Source organism: Embiotoca jacksoni, unplaced genomic scaffold, assembly GCF_022577435.1.
Source record: "Embiotoca jacksoni isolate LCO1_2020_lvr unplaced genomic scaffold, fEmbJac1.0.p SCAF_1, whole genome shotgun sequence".
Lineage (NCBI taxonomy): Eukaryota > Metazoa > Chordata > Actinopteri > Embiotocidae > Embiotoca > Embiotoca jacksoni.
In genome coordinates, this window is record NW_027185229.1 from 13,289,026 (window position 1) to 13,301,911 (window position 12,886).

At 37.4% G+C, this 12,886-nt stretch overlaps 1 protein-coding gene across 1 annotated transcript in view; it reads left to right on the forward strand.

The window, feature by feature from the left end:
* LOC138213116 (copine-9-like) overlaps positions 1–12,886 on the forward strand; it is a 162,067-nt gene that overhangs the window by 22,242 nt on the left and 126,939 nt on the right. Inside the window, exon 3 of the mRNA XM_069174034.1 lies at positions 1,068–1,114. Within this exon, the coding sequence (XP_069030135.1) occupies positions 1,068–1,114 (47 nt within the window). The remainder of the gene's footprint in view (positions 1–1,067; positions 1,115–12,886) is intronic.

Sequence of the window (12,886 nt, forward strand, 5' to 3'; positions counted from 1 at the left end):
TTCTCACAATGTTTATTACCATGTTTTTATATTTTCAATAAGAGCAATCTTACCCTTACCTTAAGCATAGTGTAGTTGCCATATGCAGATATTGTGGGACAGTAAAAATGGAAAAAAAAACAGTGTAATTGTTAAGTTTGACCTCCCTTAGTAGAGTTTCACTGCCAAATTCAAATGAGTCAAACTTTGAGCTGTAAAAATAGCAACATGGAAGAAGTTTCCAGACACAAAAGTGTTTAATAAGCAAGTATAAAGCTTTTTTGAAGTGTCTGTACTTTACTGTAATCTGAAAACGTTTTAAAGATAGAGGCAAATGGTACAGAATGAAGTTCAGGAAAGCAGCCTGGCTTTCCAAATTTCAGGAACAGCAGTTAAAAGTAATACATTTTTTTGGCTTTTGTAGCTGGGAAGTATATATTTATTTATCCGACAAAAAAACACTCATTTATTTACGTACATATTGCTTAAAAACATTAGCATAACATAATTAATAACATCATTTTGCCGTCAATAAAAAAGTCACTTTCATGTGACAAAGCACAGAAAGCTGAGAGCTTTGTTGCTTTTTGTAATTCAGCAACAATTAAGTGACCCCTTTTTTCTTATCTCTTATGTTTTAATACTCTTATGCATATAATACATTTTATTCAATTAAATTAGATGGTGTGTGTTGATGTGCCCTCTGTTGTACTCATTTTCATTCAGTAAGTCAGCTTCCTCATTGCCAAAATAAGAGTTCAGTCTTTTTTTTACAACTATTATTCCTATTTCTTGAAGATAGATTGGAATGTTTCTTCTTAAATGTAATTGTACATTTGATGAATATTCATGTTATGTGACTTTTATGACAGTTTTTCTGGCTTTACGTAGAGAGTAGTCATTTTTAAATTCACGGGGGCGTTGCAAGAGGCGGAGAGTAGATGATCATTAAAGGAAGGGCACTTTAGCTGCTTATACCAGTACTTGAGTGCATGTATAATTTTTGCTTTTGGAAGTTTTATTTGCCTTGAAATTCATTCAGTGTGAAAGTAACTATAATACATACATATATTTGTTTCTCTTCCCAGTGGTGGTGTTGTATGTACAAGGCCCGGGGACCAAGGAGTGGAGAGAGGTGAGTGAGTCATCTTGAAATCTTCAGTCCAGATGTCAATGTTTTGCTCTCAGCTCTAAAATCCAGGGTTATTGGATTTACCAACTCACTATTAACAAAACCTACATTAAGTCGACTAAATAAAAGGTCAAGTAGCTAGATGCATTAAATGAAACAACACATTTTTTTTTTTTATATGAATTCTGTTTAAAGCTATAGCTTAGTTTTTATTCGGCTAATTTAAAATAGAATTTCTTTGAGTCCAGAATCTGTGAACTTTGTAATATTTTTAACCTCGTTTCCACATGAAACACGTGATCACATGTGTGACACAGGTTAACCACATGTTGCAACATTTGATAAATAAGATTACACTACACCCATGTGATCTAATGAGTCAATGTGAAATTCATGTGGTTTTTCTGTCAGGTAGTATTTAAATGACAGTATAACCTTGTTTCAAAAAAAACATTGGGACACTGTGTAAAGGATGTGATGATTTGCAAAACAAACTGGTGCACGAACCCGTATTTAAACACAGTATATAAATCCAGTGTATAGACAAACAAATGCATAAGCTCAATGCATCAATTTCTTGCCTATGCATAAACAAATCAGTGCATAAAATCATTCTATAAAACAGGGAATAAACAAATCACTGCATAAACAATGTACAAACAACTGTAGTGTTAGTTCTTCCGTTGACACAAAGTAAAAGAAAAGAAACAAAATCACATACAGTGGCTCCCAATAGCACGTTCCATTTGGTACATACTATCAAATTAAATTGTGCTGTAATTCTAAATTGCAATAGATCCTGCTTGTACAATCCCAAGTGTACATATTGTATAAGGCCACCACTGCCATAAAGCAATACACAACAACAATAATTGTTACATTACATTTTGTACAGACATAACAATTTAAGCATATTTACCCCTTTTGAAATGAGGGAGTGTTATTTGAGGACCATATTAATCAGTTGCCAATGAAGGCTCTCCACTTCTTGTTTTGCTCACGTCATCCCCTCTGTAGTACCCTCCAGCATGGGGACAGTGCAAAGTACCATCTACTGGTTTTAGGGTGAACACTGTATTCTTTATTGTAGGTTACATACTTTTACAAAATCATTTATATACTGTTATGGTGTTATACATGGTCAGAGTTACAAAACTTGAGTTGAACGCATGTAAAAATACTCCCTACAAGTCAAAAGCCCAGTCGTCACTGAATGCCATGTTGCCTCTACTTTTCCATCTGACTGACATGTCATCATTTATGTATACCCTTAAACAACTGTCCGTTATGTGGCCTTTGTTGCTAAGATTGTTTAGTGGGTTGTTGGCATTGTCCCCTCACGTATTTAAAATTTGGGCTCAGTTCATGCAGACATTTGATATTGACTTTGACATTTTGAGTAAACAATGAATTAGTGTGAAATCCAACTGCTACTTTTAGTCTCTGCACCTCCAGAAGCATTGATTCAATTCAATTTAATTCAGTTTTATTCCAAACGATTTCAGAGCACTTTACATGGTGAATTCCTTAAAACAGAAGCTATAGACAGAGATCCAACAATTGAACAGTTCCCCCGTGAGCAACAGCTGGAAGGAAAAAGTCCCTTTTAACAGGAAAAAAACCTTAGACAGAACCAGATTCAGATTTTATCTTTGCAATACTGTGGGTGACCTCTAGGACAAAAACAACATACAGTATCATGTGGTAGTTAAAGAAATACAAATAGCAGAGCTTCCAGCATTCATTTATTGTTTGGGTTAATGGTCTGTATAGAACCCCTGAGTTTTATAGTTTGAAGAAAATATTAATTATGAAAACATCCTGTCTGTTTTTAATACATGCTAAATTAAGTCACCGTTGTTTTTTCCCATTACATACAAACTAAAATGATGTAGAGTATATAATATAGAGATTTCTGTTAATGCTTTGCTGAAACTTTGATAATAAATCATGTTAAATGTTACTTTAACCAACACAATGCTGCACTAACAGTATGCTAAAAATAAAACGGCTAATTCACTTCCGCCTCCCTGTAGTGGAGGATATGAAGAAATATTTTCTCGATAGCAGCATCTCCCACCTGCGATCACAGTTTACATGAAGAGTAAACATAACAACTATTGCCTATGAATTGCCTACAGTCTTAAGTATTGAATGTCAAAATTACCACTTATAGTTATAGTAATGCACTTTAGTGGGAATTTTTTAATTTGGTTGTTATTTTGGTTGATCTTAAATTCACCTGTGGTCTTTTGTTTGCATAAGAAAGCAAGTTGCTCATGAACGGTTTAACACGATCACCCACCAAAATGGCACAACCAAAAAACAAAACAAACAACCAAAAAAAACTCCAAGAGAAAGCAAGGTCGAAAATAAGAAAACGTTTAAACAACATTCTTCATTCTCAGCGCATTTGTCATAACCCGGACAAACCGACATGTTAGAAATGGCCTTTGCTTTCTTGCAGTAAGGTCAGAACTAAGGTTGTCTGAGCAGGCATGAAGCAAAATGTGCTGTGACGGTCACACTGATCAGAGTGTTTTATGGCAAACAGAAAGTAATGAAAAAGAATAAGCCCTTCTGTGAAGCCTGAGCAGCCAAATATAGGAATTCATAAATTGGCAAAACATCTGAGATGCTCTGGGAGGTCTGCCGTGGAACACTGTGGCTGTGTGTAAATATATAGAAAACCTCATCTCCCTTTTTCTCTCCTCTTATGCCTCAGTACCTCCTGCTCTGTCTTGCAATAATATGTGCTTTGTGCCATCAACGAAAATCAGCCTCACCCCAGTGGGGATCCACACACATACACACAGATCTCAGCGTGGGTTTATCAGGAGAGGACGCTTTCATTTGAGCTGTATACACTCTCTCACACACACACACACACACACACACACACACACACACACACACACACACACACACACACACACACACACACACACACACACACACACACACACACACACACACACTGGAAAGTGGGGGTCAATGCAACCATAGAGCAGAGTCGTTTCCAGGTAAACTGCAGTAGTAGTCACAGTTATCTGATTCCAAGTGGCAGCCGGTGTTGCAATGAACAGGAATATTGACTTGTTTCTAACAAGTGAAAAACTGATAAGGCTGAAACAGCATGCAGCACTCATGCAGCAGAGTGAGAGAATTTATGTTGCAGATGTAGTATTGGAAAAAATCTGACATATGTGCCTGATGCAGCGTCATTGCTTGCGCATTCAATTGAATATTATTTTGGTTCTTATGTCGAACATCTTGAAACTGGAACTATGCTTAGTGGCAAAATAATTCGTGCGCCACATGAAGCTTTTCTATCCCGAGTTTAATTTAGTTTTTTTTTTTTTAAAGATTAGAGTTACGCAATTTTCTGTTCTGTACTACTTGACTGACACATCCCTTCTGCAAATAAAACAGTATTCTATATAATTAATACATACCTCTAATTTCTAACAAACCAAACAAAATCGGAGGAAAATTCAGTGCCAGATGCATGCATTAGAAGGTACCAATTCACCAGAGCAACATGGCGAAAGCATTGATATCTTACTGCATAGAACTGCACAAGCCAGTGCAATATCTACATGTTTATACATCTATGAATTTGAACTTCTAATAAAATACAGTTTATTTTCTAGCAAAGAATTAGTGACACCTGCAGGAAGTCTTGTTGGCTTACTGAAATACAATAAAATCATGTGTAGCTATTATCTTATTATTATTATTATTATTATTATTATTATTATTATTATTAATAATGCAGTTTACGTTTTTTTGTTCATTAGCCTCTTTAATCCTCATCAATTGTCATTCTTTTTGTTGCACTTATTATCACATTTTCAGAGTACTCTTTCTCAACCTTATTACTTCTCCGGGGTGTAGTGTCTGCAGCTTGACTGACAGGAAACTGACTCAAACAGATTTCTGCTTTGGTTATAGAGGCAATACACTGTTTTAAACTTCATAGCAAGTGGCTGAGAAAAGGATAGGTTGCTCGAAACATCATAGAGCAGTAATTCCATCAGAGATTTAGAAACTGTGAGGGATTAACTTTCAAGCCTCCATCAGACACAAGACATCACACCTGGAAAATATAAAATGCCTCTTGGTTTTGTAATAAGACAAAAGTTTATCTGGGAGCATCCTAAAAATCATTTTGCTCACTGCCTCCCTCCCTGTTGAAACAGTGAGCCAGAGCTTTTTGTCCTCTCGGCATGTAATTTCTGGGAGCCTTTTGCCATTGATCACAACAGCAATTGGAGACACATGGTTTGATTGTAGATATATTTAGCGCTGCTATTAGTTTGTATAAATCCAAACTGATTGAGGAGAAGAGGCTTTCTTCTGGCCCAGGTTGCCAGGTTGGAGTGCAGCCACAGTTGGAGGTCTTCCATATGCTCACAGATCCCACTCTGCCCACTTCCTTCTCTGCCAGTCCTGTTGGGCAGTAATATAGCTGTCTGTCAGCATGCAAAAGGAAATAAGCTTCCTCCCTGTGACACGTGTATTGTCACTAACCTATAGTGCGTGGGCTGTCTGAGCACAGTGGCACAATTGTCCTAAGGCACTTTTGGATGTAGTTAGCGGAAATCTGATTCTCAAACTAATGAGGAGAAAAAAAATTGTTACAGCTCTGCCAGAAACAAATCATTGGCATTTTTTGAAGGTTGACAGAGACACACACAAGAAGAAGCTAACTAAAACAGTTCTCAATAAAACATGCTTCTATTCAGTGTTCAATAAAACCAAACACACATCTCTGTCAGTGTTGGGCTTGTTACCCTCCCAAAAGACATAATATATTTATTTATATTGGCTCATTTCAAAGGTCAGGATGCGAGTGCCTCGGTCCTGACCGCAACGCTGTCTGGTCAATAATGACGTTAAAGCACACCCTTGAGTATAATATTGCAATTATACAACAAGCTACCAACTAAATGAAATATGTAATCAAAATATATTCATATTGTGGGGCAATTTGCTCATAAAATATGAAACCTTTTGTTGGTACGATCTCTATTTCCATCACAATAGGTGAGGTATGACTAAGAACTGGGAAATAATCTGTTGCATTAATAGACTCTTATGTAATGTATGCAATGTTTTCTACTCCAGCAAGTAGGCCGACCCTTAGTAACACCCTAGCAACAGCGTAATGCTTTCTAGAGATCGTGGGATTTCTCAAACTGAATAAATATAGCACATAGAAACACAAAACTGCTTCACTCGCTCAATCTTGTTGTAAGTGAGATATCTGCTGAAAAAAGAAATCCATGGATGGACCCATGTTTTTTTTAAGAAAGTAGCTCCGTGTAAACCACTTACCGAACTGCGTTCAATTTAGCCGTCATGGTAAAACAGGGTCAAGCTGGTAACCACTTGGATTTTAAGTCCGCAACTATTCGTGGTGTTATGGTATGAGTGCTCAGAACGCCAAAAAAGGACAAATAAAGACCAAATTTTGCATAATGGTTCGCATTTAATAGGCCTATAACATGTGAAAACAACCTTATATTGCATATTATGTGTAATTCAATTCCAATTTTATATTTTCCATGGAGATGGTGGAGTGATATTTACTAGTGATCAGCACGGTGGGCTGTCAGGCTGATTTGGGCACATTCCAAATGTACAGTTGACCAATCAGATTTCTAGGTCATAACTGCCTGTTGTTTAATTGTGAATTTCAGTCAGTTAATTGACCAGGAAGGCTGGTGGTGCTGGTGTTTCTAGAAATCCAGAAAAATTACCTTTTGTATCTTGGAGAGCTCATTGAGGTTAGTTTTGTTTAGTGTGTCTTCATTTCTACTGATTGTAAGCAAAGGAACTAATGGCTAGATTGTTCATTAAATATGTGTAATCAGTGTTCTGAAAATAATCTTCCGCACTCCTGTTTCTAGGAAAAGTGCAGAAGTGGCCTGAGGTGTAAGCAGCTGTTTAGGGCCTCGTCGCCATCAGGGCCCACGAAACAAACTGCAACTGTAAATTCTCTTTGGGATCCTGTTCATTTTAGTCATTGTAACACAGTTCTGTTACCTCTGTGAGTTCTCTCTGCACAGAGACACGCACAACCACTCAAATGCCGATAAATGCGTTTATTTTTTTTTAGGACACATACAATCCCTTGAAGTCTTGTGTGCTCTCTCGCCCTGCCACCAAGTACACCTTGGACAGTCCTTCTGCAGCCACTTTTCTGCTCTGGCGTCCCCAGGAGTAGGAGAGGCTGTTACCAGCTACTGCTGGTATATATGGAGAGCAAGAAATCAGTGACACCAATCACCTGTGCTAATTAACTCTATCCCTGGCTCCGTTCCCTGAACCACCGCCCCGGTCAGTCCCTCCTGCAGCTGACCCACAAACCCACTACCACGGTCATAATTTAAGTAAAGCTTCACTAATCAATATTTTGATATCAACAATTGAACAAATACACCCGATGTTAAAGGACATGCTTGTATTAATACCAGCTGCAAAAATTCTTTCCACACGAGGTGACACACAAATATCACTGTCAAAACTAATCCCATTTGGGAGACTATAGTAATAGCTGGGACGAAGGACAGTGCAGATGTATTCCAGTGTGGTGTATTTCCCATAAATGTGGCTATTGTGGGTTATACTAACATATGAGCATATGTTCGGGCAAAAAGCACGAGCTTTCTTGAGCTTGCACAGACAAGCTTGTCAGTGAAGTTGCAGCACATATCAACATGCACTCTGATTTGATAGTTTTACACGTCTCGTATTTTGGGATATTGCATACCGAAAATGGTAAATGGTCTGCACCTACAGTATATATAGCTTTATCAACTTTGTGGTCTCAGAGTACCTTACAGTTTGCCTTACCCACTCACATACAGAGCTGCCATGCGAGGTGCTCGTCTGCCATCGAAAGCAACTTGGGGTTCAGTGTCTTACCCAAGGAAACTTCAGCATGTGGACAGGAGGGCTTGGGGATCAAACCACCAACCTTTTGATTAGTGGGAAGCCCATTCTACCATCTTAGCCACAGCCACCCAGAAAACTGAGTTTTATAACTCAAAAATGTATTACTCAAGCAGAAAGATAGAAGACAGATGAACAGGTTGCCAGGACAGAACCAAAAATACAAAAGACAGACAGCTGAATATCATTAACAGTAGTTAATTTTTTTTTTTTTTTTTTTTACATCTTCAGAGTGGGAAGTGTTAATCAGAGCTCCAAAAAGGCTTAGCTCAGCCATGGAAAAGTTACATTTTACCATGCTGACCCAGTTTTTCAATAACATACATTTTGTGTCCACATTGTGGTTGTAGCATGTATTCAGGCTCCCCAAACAGTTAGGACAAACTCCTTTTCTTTCTCCTTTTGTCTGTCTTTCTGTCCTTCTTTCTTTCCATCTACACTCTTCTCCATTTATTTATTACAGATGTAGAACACCCAACAAGAGAGAAAAGCTGCCTTTATTGCCTCCATGCTGCCAGGCCGTCTTTCTGCTTGCACTACGATGGTGCTGGGAGGTGTATACAAACCCAATCACATACTCTCTCATATGCAATCTAAGGACTGCTTTGTGCCAGAAATCCCCAAGCCTCATTTATTCATTAGCCATTAGATGCTTCTATACTACTGTGTTGCGTCATGTTTGATTGAACGTGATGCAACTCAGCAGTGTGTAAGGACAACAGGGACACATCCAAGGGCGCTGAGTACTATTGGGCATTACTTTGTAGTCGCCTGGTGTTGGCTATTCATAGTAAAAGCTGCGAAATAAAGGTAGGATAAACCCTACTTAATCTCAGCCACTCAGCTGCAGGCTCCATAGATGACCCAGCTGTGTCTTTCTCAAAAAACAAGCGTGAATCTCAAAACTAAATCTAAAGGGCATTTATTATAGATCAGTAACATACCGCAAAACGGAATGATGTGGAATACATTTCTCAACCATAAATTGACATAGAAATGAGATAGTGTCATTTACATTGTTTGTTAAATTTGGTAATTAGTTAGTTAGATTTCTACTGTAGCTTTTCAGAAATGTTTAGCCTATTTTTTTTTCGATTAGCCGACTCCTGCAATGATTCTGAATTAGTTTATGACACTTTTTTTTCACCTACAGTTTTTTTCTTTAAATGTTTGATTATTTCCATCATCTTACTTTGTTGTTTTCTTTGTCATTGATCCATTCTCTGGAAACATAAAAAGCTAGTTCACCAACAGCATTCAAACTTGCTTTTCAAACAATCAGAACAATGTCATGGGCATACAGGTCCAACTGTCAGCAAATTTAAAACACAGTGTTACTTTCAAGCTAACTTAAAGCAGTATGAAGCAGAAACACACCTGTTAAATTGAATGGGTAAAACAATTTTGTGTACATATAACGTGATCTCGTCCTGCCAGGGCTGAACCAACTGCTTTATAGTCTTTCATCTGACTGGTTGCTATTTTAGTTTAAGATATCATGTGTCTGAGATCGGACTCCCACTGATTCCTCCATGATTAGGCTACAGTGTTTAGGTCAGGTATAGCACAAGTTTAAATGAGTGTAGGGATTAAATCACTTTAAAGGAATTATGTTACCTATGTATATCTGATGTCTGTTTGGAGTAAGCAATAAAATATGCATATACTTGCTTTGTTTCTGAGAGTGAGAGGAGGTAAATATCAATTTTTGAGTCTCCAAGCTGAATATTGCATGGGCGTCATGATGTGTTATCGGGTAAATTCTGTCATGATCTTATATAATTTGATCTCCTTATCTCAAGTTTGAGTCCCGTTTTAGTTTGGACGTTGCTTTTGATATGTTTTGAGTTTGTTTTCTTTTTTGTTTCCTATTTTATTTTGGAGGTCTTTCTGCCTACCCTGTTTCTCCTTGTGTTCACCTGTGGTCCTCTGTCTTTATCTCTCTTTCCCTGCTGTTTTTTTCTGCCTGCTACACCCGCCTGCCTGCCTTATATCCCCATGGTTTTTTTATGCCCTCTTTGTCAGGCTTCCTTTTAATGCATCTTATTTTTTAGGGGTGAGCGAGTACAGCATTATCTGTGTCTGCATCTGTATCTGTTAAACTTCTCCCTACGTTACAAATCACATACTATTTCTTTTTAGTTTTAGTATGGACTGCAGCTACACTAAAAAAAAGTATGTACTGCTGCATGTAGTATGTATTAAATTGGGACATACTACTTCATCATAAAAATGTGTCTTGAACTTTGACCCACTTTGTCATATCCATCATGATTAGTGTCAGTCCCACCAACTGTCTCTGCGGCTCAGTTAATGTGACGTATCTTCTGCCGCGCAAAGGATTGTGGGTCAGAACATATGCTGGCCTGCATACTGCAAAATACGACCGGATGTAGTAGAACATCCTGGTACTTTTGGCATCCTACTTTTACTTTTTACTTTTTTATTGGGACATATTAAATCTTGTTTTGGCATACTAAATAGTGTGGTAGTATGGATATTGGAATGCAGGGAAAGACTGCAGTTTACACAAGGAGAAACAGGGCAGATACAAAGACCTTTAAAATAAAATTCACTCCTTGTGTTCAGTGTTCTAGTGGTCCTTCTGAAAATAATTCTATAATCAAAAAAACTAAATGGCAACAACAAAAATGGCAGACTCGAGGATCCAAAATAGCAGGTCACAAACTAGATGGTGACATCACAATGGGTTGACACTTCCTCTACTATCTTTAATGGCACCTGACTTGGGGATATCTCTGCCAACTGATCTCACCGTGCTCAAAAATATGATCTCTTTTATTAAATCCAGTCAGTAATGGCACAGCAGCAAATCTTTGAACTGGAGGCTTTTCATAAAGTTATTGGGACATGCTGATTAAAAGGAATCACAATAGTCCAGCCTAGAAGTAACAAATGCACTAGCTTTACAGCATTGCTCTGGTCAGGATGATCAGAATTTTGACAATATTGCACAGGTGAAGGAGGGCGGTCCTCGAGACTTGCTTTACTGTGTGTTAGTTAAAATGATTCGTTGTGGTGAAAAAAAAACCTTCCAAGGTTGTTACCCATTGTACTGAAAGCCAAGGCAATGCCATCTAGAGTGACTATATAGTGAGTTTAAAAAGTGTTTTAGGCCAGTTACAGTATCTTCAGTTTTGTCTGCATTTTTATAGTAAAAATGACAGCTCATCCAGGTATTTATTTCTTTTGCACATGCTTGAAGTTTGACTAATAGATTTGCTTCATCTGTCTTCATAGATAATTATAGCTAGGTGTCATTTGCATAGTAGTGGAGTAATGCATTAATTCCTAATATTATTTCCTAATGGAGGCATATATAATGTGATAAGTATTGGTCCTAGTACAGAACCCTGTGGAACCCCATGAATCATTTTTGTGTATGTTGAAGAGTCATCGCTGACATGGACAAATTACAGTCTTTCTGATAAATATGATTTAATAATTAATTTTAATCCCAATGACTCAGCTCATCTCAATAATAAAATGTTGTGATCAATGGTGTCAAATGCAGCAAGATTTGGCAGGACAACTAAAGACACAAATCCATTGTTTTAGGCTTAGGTTTATTTGCTTTGATGCAATCTAAATCCTGACTAAACATCTTCTGCTTAGGAAGTATTCATCACAGTGAGGTGCAGTGCATATCAAATAAAACAATATGACTTGAGCTTTCCAATGCTGTTACTAATTAAATCTGATGAGTTTCTCTCACAGTATGTGTTACAACTATTAGACAACTCATGTGTCCCAGCCATAATTGTAACTGCCAGATGACAGCCATGGTTGACAGCTCTGCCATCGCAAGGCTGCAGTCATAATTAAAGCTACAGTCTGGCCCTGTTCACATTTGGCATTATGTGTCCTAGGTGATTGGATCACAAGTGAAAAGCTCCAACCGGTGTGACAGTTTACACCTGTCATTTCTTGTGTCTTCTCATAAGCCTCGACTGACCACTTGAGATTTGACCTCACTTTTCCGCTCTATATAAATGACACGTACTTTACATCAATGTTATGTTACATATTTTAATGCAATTTGTCTGAACAGTGAGTGTCTCAGCAGTGGTCAGTGAGAGAGCTGGTGATGTATATGAAATAGTTAGGCAAAACTAAGTATAGTACCTGGTCCAAAATGAAAGCAGCAGCATTCTGCAGATGCTGTTTTCTCCCAGTGACACCTATCTATCTAAGAATTTTGTTTTTATTTACTTTTACTAATTACATAACCATGCTGAGCAGTATCACTATATAAGCATAATTATATACCTCAGGTCAGATTAATATTCAATGAGTTTATACATGCCATACATACATATTATTCGGCAACGCAAAAGTAGTCGTTAAAAAGTTTATCGCGGTGACACCTCGGGAGCTCCGTAGATATAGAACAAATACACTGCTAAAAAACCTTAGCAAAACTCAGAGGAATAAATTCTGAATTTAAGGTAAATAATTCCTTCAAATGAAATGATATGTCCATTCAGAAAAATAATGTTATTTGGCAAGAAATCTTAAAATAAGTTTGTCCGAGTCCAGAAATAAGTAGGCACTGAAAAGGTTTAACATGAGTACAAAAGGCTGGTCTTTAGGTCAAATTACTTGAGATCAGACTTGCTACATCACAGTAACAAGTGAAAATACTGAATATTAGTAAATAATTCTAATTCTTTCTTTTTTTTGTTGCATTTTTTATTTTTCCCACTGAAAAATACAACCCCAATTCCCAAAAAGTTGGGATGCTATGTAAAATGTAAATACGTTGTAAATTCAAAAGAACATGATAAACCATTC